General features: G+C 49.3%; 5 protein-coding genes across 5 annotated transcripts; 2 read left to right on the top strand and 3 right to left on the bottom strand.

Moving 5' to 3' along the window:
* Positions 1-69: 69 nt before the first annotated feature.
* N7483_006767 (intradiol ring-cleavage dioxygenase) lies at positions 70-1,132 on the bottom strand (the record flags this gene model as incomplete). Its single annotated transcript, XM_057090204.1, has 2 exons — positions 70-340; positions 414-1,132. 2 exons carry the CDS (start codon positions 1,130-1,132, stop codon positions 70-72), a joined length of 990 nt encoding a protein of 329 aa, XP_056944945.1.
* A 1,322-nt stretch (positions 1,133-2,454) lies between these two features.
* On the bottom strand, positions 2,455-4,355 carry N7483_006768 (Zn(II)2Cys6 transcription factor domain-containing protein; the record flags this gene model as incomplete). Its single annotated transcript, XM_057090205.1, has 2 exons — positions 2,455-3,677; positions 3,743-4,355. The coding sequence occupies 2 exons, from the start codon at positions 4,353-4,355 to the stop codon at positions 2,455-2,457; spliced, it is 1,836 nt and encodes a 611-aa protein (XP_056944946.1).
* Positions 4,356-5,349: 994 nt separating this feature from the next.
* N7483_006769 (U6 snRNA-associated Sm-like protein LSm7) lies at positions 5,350-5,888 on the top strand (the record flags this gene model as incomplete). The annotated part of the gene is made up of 3 exons (XM_057090206.1): positions 5,350-5,527; positions 5,632-5,703; positions 5,761-5,888. The coding sequence occupies 3 exons, from the start codon at positions 5,350-5,352 to the stop codon at positions 5,886-5,888; spliced, it is 378 nt and encodes a 125-aa protein (XP_056944947.1).
* A 400-nt stretch (positions 5,889-6,288) lies between these two features.
* Positions 6,289-10,111, bottom strand: N7483_006770 (uncharacterized protein; the record flags this gene model as incomplete). Its single annotated transcript, XM_057090207.1, has 4 exons — positions 6,289-7,215; positions 7,274-9,190; positions 9,285-9,901; positions 9,958-10,111. Coding segments are annotated over 4 exons (3,615 nt in total), but the record flags the coding sequence as incomplete, so codon positions are not given.
* A 391-nt stretch (positions 10,112-10,502) lies between these two features.
* Positions 10,503-12,833, top strand: N7483_006771 (CCAAT displacement transcription factor COY1; the record flags this gene model as incomplete). Its single annotated transcript, XM_057090208.1, has 3 exons — positions 10,503-10,626; positions 10,685-12,053; positions 12,122-12,833. The coding sequence occupies 3 exons, from the start codon at positions 10,503-10,505 to the stop codon at positions 12,831-12,833; spliced, it is 2,205 nt and encodes a 734-aa protein (XP_056944949.1).
* Positions 12,834-13,093: the final 260 nt, after the last annotated feature.

The raw sequence follows: 13,093 nt of genomic DNA on the forward strand, positions 1-13,093 counted from the left end.
AAGTACGGATATCACATTTGTGCCTATAGTTCCCATTTGTCCACATTTCAAGTATATAATTCTTCAGATTTAATCCAGATCCGGCACAGGGAGTCCGTTAATAATCTTGACCTTCCGGCCCAGCTTGTCAAGAGCAATTTTGGAGTTCTCCGAACGCAATTCGAATGTCTCGGCGTCACTCACCAGAACAAAGTCGTAGGTGAGGAGGGCATGACCCTCAGGCACGTTATATTTCTTCGCGACCTCAGGTCCAGCCTTGCCAATATCGACGGTAAGGGAATCCTTCACACCGAAGACGGCATCGGAGGTCTCGTAAGGGTCACCACGGAGGTAGAGAGCGCTAGTAAGGATGTCAGAACAAGTACAACAAAGCTCAAGAGGGAGAAAAAGGGAAGCAATCGCAGTAAACATACGTAATCAAATGATCATAACCAGGCTTCTGGAACATGAAATGCATATGCGAAGGGCGGTACGGGTGACGGTGCAGCTTCTTCAACAACCGTCCAACAGGTCCATCATGGGGAATAGGGTAAGGCACAGGCGTAATGGCCTTAAACCAGAAGACACCCTCCTTATCGGAACGCATAATGCAACGACCATCTGGACCCTCACGTCCTGCATACTGCACATCATAGTGGCCCGTAGAATCCGTCTCCCAGATATCAATCTTCACGTCATCGATAGGATTTCCCTGCATATCCTTCAATGTACAAACAACAAGCAAGGGCTCTCCCTTGGGGTCATGCGACATGGAATCTCCAGCTGGCATCTCCTCCGCATCGTGGGTGTGAAAGGGACCGAGGACGGTTCCTTCGGTGGAACCGACAGGCTTGGGGTGATCGATTGAGTCGACAAGGATGGAGAGACCGAGGACATCGGAAAGAAGGATGAATTCCTGGCGCACTTCTGTGCAGATTTGACCAACTTCAGTCAAGAAGCGCAAACCGGTCATCCATTCCTCACTGCTGAGACGGGTTTCGCGGGCGAAGTCGTGGAGGTGGGTGACTAGACGTTCGAGAATGTATTTCATGCGCTGGTCTTCGCAGAGGGAGTTGATTGTGTGGACATTTTCGGTGATGTTGTCGACTGTCAAGTCTTTCATAGGAGGGATATTAACCTTGGAGGGATCCATTGTGAATTGTATTTTTGAAATTGGATATAGAGATAAACTACAGGAGAAGAAATGAACAAGTTGAATTGAGATAAATGAAGGAAATCCGGGGTGCGTTTATATCGTCATAAAGTCATTCCGGACCGGATTTACTCCCTTGTCGGCAAATCGGGCGGGAATGTGTATGGTGGAGGGGGGGCTACTTTTTCTATGAATAATGGATCAGGTAATGCTAAATTTCGAATGATTTGCACCACTTGGTTCGTTCATATTTTTTTTGCTTGCATCTAACTAGCTGTTGAGTTTCACCCCGCAGACTCTGCCCCGCCCACTTAACGCGGCGGAATTACTGTACTCCCGTCGGACCCGGCAATAGGGCGAGCTATCTATGCCGATGGGAGTTCTCAAATGTTGACTTCAATTGCAGGACTTGCATTAGTTCTAAATGAAAATGACATTGATCTATATGGAGAATGAGAATAAGACTCGAAGCTATCCATACCTAGGTAATCTATGAGATCACACTGTGGATGAGAATATAGCCGGCTTCTCCAGAACAGAAATAACCTTAGGATTTTTTGATCTTGGTCAGCATATCCTAAGCATAATAAAGTGGGGACTATATCATCATATGGAACACGGCTGATGTATATCCGAAGTTTGATAGTAAGAAGAAGTGATACATCTATAATCAATGGCTAATTTTTAACCGAATAAGAAACTGATCGACGCCCAAGATTAATGTATATCCGCTCCGTGCGGGGAACATTTGAATCTGGGGTAGCACAGATATCTATAGATGATAGAGTATCTCAATGAGGTATTAGTTATAACTAACTTCAGGCCTTACATAATCCATAGTTCCGTCGGATGTATAGGACAGCAAGGTTTCAGACTAGAGTTGGGCCACGGGCATGGATCGCAACAAGATAGGAGGAACATTCAAAAGCGATTGATGTGAACATTTCCTCAAATAGGCATCTGGAAGTGCCTCGCAATATAAGCTTTAAATGTTCATGGTGCGCACTGGCAATGGCCTATTAGCCCTACTAGTCATACTAGAATGCGAGTTTACTAGTTCATAAAATCAATTTTTGATAGTGTACATTTGCAGATAGACAATATGCCTCCAGGGGAATCAATAAAACACATGTTCAGGCAGTGGATATCAGTTACGCTCAATAGACCCCACCCAAATTCGCCCGCTAGCATATCAGAACAACAAAAATCAATCAGTGGCATGGATACTGGCATCAAGATGGAACCAGTCGTAGTTCACGGTCACGGTCACGGTCACGGTCTCGGTCACGGTCATTATCTCGATCTCTCTAGCGATCAGCGTCTCAATCATGAGATACATCTCCACGGTCTGGTCCTCGGTCTGGTCCACGCTCGACACCTCGTTCTTTCTCCTGCACAGCAGCCGCAACCCGCTTATGATGATCCACGGTATCAAGAATAGCTTGCATCAATCGCTGATTAGCATCAGGGTCCTCATCCGACGCATTTTGAGCAGGACCATGGTGCGACTGGCCACCCTCCGTCTCACTCACTGCTCTGCGAGGCGAGTTATTCTGAGAAGGAAGTTTAACAGGCGCAGCAGACTTCGGGGTAATTTGAGAAGCACTGGGTGCAGATTCACGACGGGTATGATGGGCATAAACAGGGTCAAAGGGTTCGTGTCGTTCTGCTGAGGTTGTAGCAGCTGAGGTTGTAGCAGCTGGGGAGGTTCTTTGTTGGAAACTTGCGTGGTCACTGTCCATTCTCTCTCGGGTACGCGATGAGCTTGATGCCCAGACCGTACGGAGTTCATCTTCCTTCACATCACGCCAGGAACACTTCGCATGTTTCTTTGTGCAGCCCATGCATGCAGTTAGATTCTTGAGACAGTCCATGTGAAGCCGACGGCATCGATCGCAGGGTGGTACAACACGCTCACCGCGCTGGAGCTCATCCATGCGGGCTACCATTTCCAGCTTGAATGGGCCGCCGTCGTCTTTTTCCTGGCTACTGGCTTTTGGGGGTGGAAGGAGAGAAGATGGAGTGCTTGGTATGGCTACTGGTGTTGAGGCTGTGTTGTAGGGATTGGTTGTGGGGTTGTATTCTGGTGCTTCGGCGGGTTGTGGTAGAGGACGTTGTAGAGGGTTAGGCGTAGTAGCTGGAGCCGGAGCTGTATCCTCGTAGCCACGTGCCTGGCGATCGGCTGTAGTAAAGAACTTTTTCATCAGATCGGCACGAGTAGTGGGTGATGCGCCTTTGATGGAAGTGCCATTTATGATTGTGATATTCTCGGTATTGGAGTGAGAGAATGCAAACTGGGGGTGGTCTTCGGCGGCCTCGGCGTCAGGCCGAGCTGGGTTGGCAGCGTTCACAGCGACAAAACCGCTGCCGAGAGGTGACGCCTGAGATGAACGTCCATTGTGCGCCGAGACAGGCTGGCGGTTGAGGTCGCGCCAAGGTTCTCCAGTAGAACGGGGTTTAAGAGTTGCATCATTCTCTCGGCGACTCACAATGGCAGTGCGGCGGTTCTTCAAGCGGTAACTGAGTTGGCGAGCTCGCGCAGACACTAAACAAAGAGGGATTAGTATTCTATAACCGCAGTATATCGTAGTATGAACGCCCAAAGCTTACCTTGGTCGGCCATCTGGATAATTTGCTGAAGGTTCTTCTCCAGTATCTCCAATGCGCCCAGTTCCTTCTCCTCATCTTCGCTGATCGGCTGCGGGGGAATCATCTTTTGAGGCATGCCCGAAGCAATCAACACAAAGTCCTCCTCACTGATCTCCACGCGACACTGCTTTGTGTAGAATTGGCAGACGCGCACTCCATTGCGAGACTTCTCTAGATTGAATTGCTCTGGCTTGTTTTTGGCGAACTCAACCACATCCAGCCAAGTAACCGTAGGTCCATCTTTACCATGCGACTTAAGCACCTTTGGAGGTCCATCGAACAGGCGCTCGAAGCGCTTGATCAGAATAGGACCCAGAGGACATGCGCCGAGGTTCCCAGCAATACTCTCATGGCGGTGGAGGACTCCATCGTACTCGGCGATCAGGTGAATGATCGCAGGCATGGTATCATCGGCGCCGACCAGAGGAAGGTTATCAGGGTATTGGCGAGCAAGATAGTTGATTTGAAGGTGATTAGAATGCATTTTGGGGACTTTCGACTGCGGCGCGTGGTCGCCAGTCGGAGACCGAGGCCGTTTGTTAGATGGCTCGGCCATCGCGTTGCGGGACTCCATGGTGGGAATTACCCGGCGGCAGCAAGGATAGCTTATTTCCAGGTCTGAGACGTTGCAGGATGTAAGTATTGACCAAAGGTGTCAGAGGTGATGGTGGTTGGGAAAGGTAACAACAAAGACGCGAAAAAGAAAAAAAGGCTTGTGAGGGACGAGGGATTTAGAACAGGGGCGGGTCAGGCTACCAGATTCAGTTCCGGCGGAGACAGGGCGGAGCGCAAGTACAAATGGGGCGGGTCTACGAAGTGTGTACAAGTGGTGTACGAGGTCCCGTGGAATTGGTTTAAGAAGCTTGTTAAGCATGTCTCACCACTATATATTACCACTAAAAAGAGAGGACGACCAATGAACAAGCCTGTCAACCACAGAGCGGTCGAACTAGTCCAACCAGAGGCAGCGGAGTCCCGCCGGGGGTTTCCGCTGGAGGCATGGGCAGCCCATGCTCGAGTCCCCGTGCACACTAGAGCAGCTGTATACGATAGGTAGCCATCTATCTCATCATGGCCAAAACACGATTTATTGCCGATCACTGCAAATAAGCCTTTTTTTCCGAGGAGTCCACTTGACTTAAAAAGAAGGGATAAACATGAAACTCGTCACAACCTTGGAATCTTCATAGTTTTGTATTATGGATGCCTAGATGATAGTGTGCCCAATCCTTCAGGCATGAATTACCGGGTTCCGCCCCTCTAGACATTCCCGGTGACGGTAATATTACCGTAACAGCGGGAAATCCATTGGGCGGAAGCAACCCGATAACAGTGTGCAGGTGGACTGGAGAGCTTTTATCGTGTCACAGCAGAACAGAACACAACACGCTAAAAATCCCTCATATCCAGAAGCTCCTTCCATCACCTATCTGAACCCCATCATCTCGTCCCCCTTACCCTGTACTTCCGGTCTTCCTCTCCTAACTGGGCTTAGCTGGATTCTGAGCAATTTTAATTTCTTCTTTTTTTTTTTCTAATACCCATTTGACATCACCCCCCGCTTAAACATGTCTGAACGTGGTTCATTCCGAGGTGGTCGTGGTGGCCGTGGTGGTGGCCGTCAGCCTCAACAGAAAAGTGGCGGTGGTGGCGGTGCGCAAGAGAAGCCCAAGAAGGAGAACATCCTTGATCTGAACAAGTATATGGACAAGGAAGTCCAGGTGAAGTTCAATGGCGGTCGTGAAGGTGGGTCCCTTGTTTTATGCCGCATGACGATTTCATATCAAATCCGGATATACATGCAGCTGCCTATGATTTTGATGCTGATTGCTGATGACCCTTCTATCTAGTCACCGGAATTCTCAAGGGATATGATCAGCTGATGAACCTTGTCTTGGACGACGTCAAGGAGTCGATGCGGGGTAAGTCTAACTATTCTTCAGATATCAACTCTAGTCGTGTACTAACCAATTTGCTAGATGACGAGGGTAACCAGACAACCCGCTCATTGGGTCTGATCGTGGCCCGTGGCACACTGATCGTGCTCATCTCGCCCGCTGATGGCAGTGAGGAGATTCCTAACCCATTTGTGCAGCCCGAGGAGTAAGGGATCATTATCTCAATTAAGCAATGAATGCCAGTCATCTGGTGGCCCGAGGAGTGGCCGCAATTAAGAAAGATGAATCTGGGCTCCTGCGCGGAGTGCGCGCTCATCGAGAGCTACGAAGGGAACGAATCCTCCATGAAAACTTTTCTTTTTCTTTTATCTGTTCACATGGGACGTAATGTATGATAAAGACCTCGCTCCATACATGATCCAAGGACTCCTTGGGAGATCCTAGGAAAGAAATGCAAGATGACTACAACATCGCCGACTTCTCAAGTTCGATAGAAAAACAGACTTAAAAGGATCATGGACTTGTAGAGAATACACTTCGCTTGGTCGTTATAAAACAAGTAAAATTGCATAGGTATCATAAGATTCTCTGTAGAGTACGAGTCATGCTCTATTCGTCTCCAGCTCCAGGCGACACCACCTCCCCAAACTCTTCATCATCTTCAACATGAGCACCATCAGCCAGGGCTACTGGCAGTGTAGCAGCACCACCCTTCAGACGCCGAACACCTTCCCCGTCCTCTACCCAAGGCCCCGATTTTTCCATGCTATCGTTGTATTCAACCCCAATGCGCAGGTTGAGACCAGCACTAAGAGCCCGTTCAATGCGAGACTCCCGGGTCTGGGAGACAAGTGTCCGGAATACATGCACTAGGAAACCGCCCAGGATATCGACACTCCAATCCTCGGGAACTAAGTCCAAAACTTCACGCACATCAAACCACGCAGCAAAGCGGGCGAGAAGATCACTAGTTCTCTCGATACGATCGGAAAGATCTTGGATCTGTAAAAATTCATCGAGAAGGTCACGGAAAAGCTCGGATTGCAAGTCGCGATCTGCAAGCTCCGGCTGTGTACTATTAGAAGCGGTCGAACTTCGCGGACCACCAAAAAGGCAGTACCGGATAGCGGAGTCGTAGTCACCCAGACCGTGAGTGAGGAGACGTAGCGCCGCGCGGTGGTGGCCTTGAAGACCGTCCAAGATAATGCTCTCCGAAACTAGATCGTCTTGGAAGGGCTCAATACGTGCCAGCACGTTAGGGATAGAGTAAGTGATGCCAGAAGGTAGAGGCGTTGAGGAGAATTGTGTGCCAGAGGTGCCGCCCAGCAGCTGCAGTAAACGAAGTCGAGAATGCCACCATGGCTCATCTGGTGTGTTTTCAGTGATGAAGTTCAAGTATGTCGGCTTTGGTGGAGCCAAAGCTCGATATGTGGAGTATGACTCTGAGAGCGAAGTCCGCGCCGCGGGTGAGGACTCAAGTACAGATATGACCTCATCCAAGTAGTATGAGATGAGATCATCGGCATATTGGGTGTACTGTAGCTCTGTTAGTATTTTTATCCCACTAAGAGACGTTTGGTAACGCTCAACTCACATTCTTAACAAAGACCAAATGCTCCAGATAAACTTGGACAGCATTAGGCGCGCGCTCCTTGAGCAAGATGACCACATCTGCGGGCTCGAGTCGCACGCGGCTAGAGTTATCCGCGAATATCTGGACTCCCAGGCTAGGGTTTCGTCCGGCAAGCCAGGAGCCATATTCTTCCACCAGCTGTACATTCTTGATATTAACCAGATACCTACGCATCTGTACCTCAACGCCTGGTGCGGTGAGTTCTCCACCAGCATCCGGCTCTCCGTCGACGATTCTTCGCCATGTCCGAAGAACATTACGAATCATCTTCTGGCCTTGGTAAAGGCGACTCAGAAGGTAAAGTCTTTTGTACTGTTCCAAAAGTGCCACGGCTCGATCAAATTTTCCTTTCCAATGATCAACCAGCCGATGCAACTCAGCACGAGTCTGTGAGTCTGTTCGTTGCTCCTGACCTAGGTGGGCATCCTGTTCCAAGACCAAGTGGAGAAGAGCGGCATCAGTGCTATCCAGGACATATGTCTCATCTGTAATACTGCCATAACCTCTCTTCTGTTGCCAAGAAAATAGGAATCGCTTCAGCATATTCAAAACAGGGCCTTGAGTGGCAGCCGGCCTGGAAAGCTCGTTGTTTATCTTTTCCACTTGTTTGATATACTTGTCTGTCATAGTTGCGAGGCCGGAATGAATCCAGATGCCTTGAGGCCCTTTAAGAACCTCACATTGGAGAAGTGGGATGAAAAGGAGGGCTAAACGAGGATCTAAATTACCAGCCTCCAGTGCTTGTTCAGTGCCCCTGATCACTGAGTTGCTTCGAAGGTCCGGATGAATGGAGAGAAGATCACCAAATAACAAAAGGCTTGCCTTTTGCTTCAGATAGCCAAGTCCAATAAATTCGGACTCATTTTGAGGTTCAATGTCCTGGATTGCCGTTATCAACGTCATGACAGAATCCCTTTGCAGAGTAATATGACCACTGTCATTGGTTTGGAGGGCTTGCTGCAGTGAATCCTCAAGCTGAATCACCAATGGATTCTTTACTAAGCGCCATATCTGTGAGCCTGACCAGAGTATGAGACTGCTTTGTAGTTTTCCTAAGCCACCTGCAAATTTTGCTTCTTCGGCCATTCGTTGCGCCTCTGAGTCTGATCCTGGTTCATTTTTCTTGGAAGCAACATTGGCTGTTAATTCCTGTGATTCGAACAATTCTTTCTCTCTCTGAAGATGCTCGATGGATGCCTCCGTTCGAGGGTCTGCACTTGGAGCACGTGGTGTGAGCAATGGGGTTTTCAGGGGAGTCATTCGTAAAAGCTTCCCGATATCCTCGAGGTTAATGTGACTGGGACTAATAGTATGCCTCAAGCCAACCGGATTGGTCTTTTCTGACGAGGGCACATCTAGCCATCTCTTTTGGCGCTCGATCTCTGCTGGGTCGTCGAGCCAACGTTGAATTTCCAGTCGACTTCCTCCCTCGCCTTCTTCAATTACAGCAAGCACAAACTCGTCCTTAGAATCGTTGTCTGGCTGGAGAGATTGGTCGTCTTCGCCAGCATCAATGACAACAGACTTTGGATATCGATGAAAATTGATTGTACCCCGCACAACTTCTCCATCGAGATCTACAAACATACCTACGCCGGGCTCTGTTTCTTTGTTTCCAGTTACAAGAAGAAATTCAGAGGGTGTCGGGGACACCACGTGAGGTTGCAACTGCTTTGAGACTTGTTTCGGCGGTAACGGTGGCAATGGCTTTGCACTCTCAAAAGTTGCGGGCGAAGAGTCGGATACTGGACTATCTTCATTCTTCTTCTGAGAGGGTTCATCTTCTCTTTCTTCTGAGCTCGATCGTCGGGGGGTCCCGGTCGCAGTGAAGGGATCTGGAGTTCCAGTTGGTGATGGTGCTTGGGTTTGTTGAGGCGTCTGTGCATGCGGCTGAAGCATACTACCCACAAATGCATTTAGACTGCTACTTCTGCCGTGTCCATGTGAATCGCTGGGGGGAGAGCTTGGGTACGATGATGAGGGAGATCGCTTCAGGGGGAGTCTGAGGACCTGGGACAATATCCTCCACCTGTCCGGATTCGAAGACTTCATTTGAAGACGAGATGGAAAATAGAGGGATCTTTTGCTGATGCTCAACCTCAAGCAACGAATATGAATGCGAATCAGCGGCGCATGCAATGGTACCTCTACGAGCTGCGACCAGGCACCCGGGAAACCCGATCTTCTTTATGCGACGAGCCTCCTCCCCAATCTGCACCAGCATAATATTATTCTGTGCCGCAATCATGACGACCGGATTTCCCTCGGATTCGGCGTTCCTATCCAGATCCACCCCACCGATCCATCGACAGTGGTTGACTTTGGTATTGCCAAATGCTGGACTTAGCTCCGGTAACATATAAAATGTAACGGTACCATTGCACAGCACACAGGCTTTATTCACTGATGCGAGGATGACTATTTGTTGAACACCATACTGATCGCTGTTCAAGGGCGTAGCTTGGAATGGGATAGGCAGCCGCGATGCCAGTATAAACGTGGGCTCGTTTGAATCATCGTCGGAGGCAGGTGGAAGACAGACAAAATGTAAAATTTCTGCAGCAGAAGTTCCAATGTATAGGTTCTCATCTACCAGTTCCTTGTTAGCAGGCAACTCGCCCGAGCTTCCGTCATTGATAGCTTACCCCAGTATTCAACACAGGTGATGTAAACGTCGCGGTTGTCCTCGGTCTCCACCGGAACATTCTCAAAGAGAGATCTAAGGACATAGGGATTTGTCCCAGGAGGACCAAGCCTACGCCTCTTTCGAGGACCAAACCCATCATCAGAAGCCATGATGGCTAGCTTGTTAGAACACTCTATCCCCGCGCAGCATTGAGGTTGAGCTGGAAGGCGGTAAGACTGGGGCCAAGACTAAGGTTCAGGGGCCATACATACTAACTCAGGAACAAGAGCCCCGGGTGCCAGCGGCTATCAAGACAACCAAGCTGACAATACTTGGAACCAACCTTGGAAAGATAAGCCAAAAATCGAATACAAAGAACAGGCAAAAGCTATATTCTCTAAAAGCAATTTTCATCTTATTAGATTGGATTGATACATCAAGGCGGAACAATATCGGCCCGTGCGCCGCGTGTCCTGTTGCAGCTCCGCGCGATTTCCCCGTTGTCTTCTGGCCGTTGTATGTCGGTGTGGGGTGAACAGTGATTACCCGATTCGAACGTTGGTCATGGACTCTTTCGCTATTACAGAGGGTCTTGCTGCCCAAGAGCAACAAGATGCTGTGCCAGAAGTCTCTGCTAAGCTGTCTGAGGAGACCAATAAGTTCCAGCGTGCTATTGCTGCTTGGCGTGGTAGGTGGCCTCATCATGCTGATGTCAACAGCCTTCGTACAGTACTAACTCATTGTAGGAATTGACCTAGCCAACACGATCGCTAAACTTGATACAACTGCCTCCGAGATCGTTGAACACCAGCGGGATTCTCTTGTCCAAAGGAAAGATGTAGCGCAAAGGACCAAAGACTTTAAGAAGTTGGAGGACGAGGCTAAACTTACCGAATATAAGGGGCTGTTAAAGGCCTATCAATCCTTCATCGACGTTCTAACGAACCAGGGAAAGTCTTCTTCATCGTCATTCCTCCAATTGTACTCCTCGTTGTCCGAAGCTCCCGACCCTTACCCTCTCCTCGAAGCCTCCGTGGATTCCTTAGTACTTTCCGAAGAAACAGTTCCCAAACTCACATCCGAGAGGGATCAGTTGCAACAATCTGTTGATCGTCTTACTCGTCAGCAAGAGGAAACTGAGAAGCGCCTTCAAGAAGAACGAAGCGCACGGAAGAAGCTGGAGGATAATCAAGAGGCCCGAGCTAAGGAAATCGAGGCCTCCTGGGAAGCCGTATTGACGGAGAAGACGAACAACTGGACCGCGAAAGAGAAGAGCTTGGAAGAGAAAGTGGAGAATCAGGACCGCTTGATAAAGGAGCTCAAGGCAAGCTACGAGGTTTCCCAGCGCCTAGGCGAGGATGAAGACAATGATGGCGCCCGAAGTGGTGCGACTGCTGCGGAGCTAGAACTTGTTTCTGCTGATTTGGAGAAGACCAGCTTGCGGTTGGCAGACGTGGAAGCACGGAACGAGCAACTACGCCTAGAATTAGCCCAGGCTGTGTCTCACTCGCACACCGATCAACCAGTATCTGTTGAGGACGACCCCGCATACCAGCGCTTGCAATCGGAGAACTTATCTTTACTGCGCAAGCTTGATGCTGCACGCTTCGATAAAGATTCAACACGACACACCTGGGAGGGCAAGCTCCATCAGGCTGAGCGAAATGCATCAAAGGCGTCAACAGAAAGAGACGAGCTTCGTTCTCGCTTGGATAAATTCTCGGACTACGATGAAATCCGTCGTGAGCTGGAAATGATAAAATCCATTGAGTTGACGGCAGGCGACGATGATGATGTGGACGAGACTCCGGCTGAGAACGCAGTCAACACCAATGGTGACGCTACGAAGACAAATGGAAAGAACTCTCTAGAGCAACTTCTCCTAGCTCGGAATAAGAAATTAAATGATGAACTGGCTGTGCTGCGAGTGTCTTCACGTGACATTCAAGGACAGCTTGAAGCTATGCGCAGCGAGCTTTCGACAACAAAGGAAGAGCTTGAAAAATCTCGAGGTCTATCTAGTACACTAGAAAATGATCTCCTCCGTGTCCAGCAGGAGGCTGCGAATGCATTCCCATCCTCGGCCATGTCTGTAGCGGGTACTTACTCGTCTCGGTACCCGCATTCAGCTCGCCGGGGTGCGGCATCCCCACATCATCAATCATTTCTGGGTTCGATCAAAGTGCATCCGCAAATACCATGGATGCTATTCGTGCAGGAGAAGCCGTGGGCGGTGGCTCCGGCCTTCTTCCCATGATTCAGGCCCAGCGGGATCGATTTAAGAAGAAGAATTCAGAGCTTGAAGAGGAGCTGTCCAAGCTGTACGGCACTGTCAAAACACTGAGACAGGAAGTTGCTACGCTGCAAAAGGATAACTTGAGTCTCTATGAGAAGACTCGATATGTTTCTACCTACAGCCGCGGTCAGGGTGCATCTACATCCGCTTCTTCGTTTGCAAATGCGCCTAGTTCAACATCTGTATATGCCTCCTCGGATTCACCGTCAGGGCTGTCTATGGATCGATACCAGTCAGCTTACGAGGCCCGGATATCGCCATTCGCTGCTTTCCGAGGTCGTGAATCAGCCCGTGCATACAAGCGTATGAGCTTGCCCGAGCGGATAGTGTTCTCACTAACCCGTATCATCATGGCCAACAGAACCAGTCGAAACTTATTCGCTGGCTACTGCTTTGCTCTTCATATTCTACTCTTTGTTGTTCTTTACATGATGAGCACAGTCGAGATGGAGAAACATAGTGCCATGAGTGCCGTCGGCAATGCTGCAGCTGCAGCTTATGCTAATAGTGGGTCTGGAAGTGGTATGGGCAGCGGCAGTGGAAATAGCCAGCTGCAAGCCGATGACTGGCAGCAAGAGGGCTTTAATCAAGCGATTTAAGCCACTCTCAGTCTCTAGTACATATGCTTTGATGGCTTTGGACACGTCTCAATCGAGGACAAATCCTTCAATGATTCACCAGCGTGGGCTCGGAGTTCTTTCTTCTCAATTTCTTTTGTTTAATTCATGGAAATAATCCAATCACGGCGTCTCGGGAATGAGGACTGCTGGCAGTGATGAGTTCCGACTGGGTATATTTTTTTTGTTTATGACCCCAGTCAGCCAGTGTACAGTCAATCAAGCTTCAAGCTACCAATGAC

The sequence above is a fragment of the Penicillium malachiteum genome (genome assembly GCF_028827825.1).
Source record: "Penicillium malachiteum strain IBT 17515 chromosome Unknown utg000003l:1.0-4950554.0:1.0-4952489.0, whole genome shotgun sequence".
Lineage (NCBI taxonomy): Eukaryota > Fungi > Ascomycota > Eurotiomycetes > Eurotiales > Aspergillaceae > Penicillium > Penicillium malachiteum.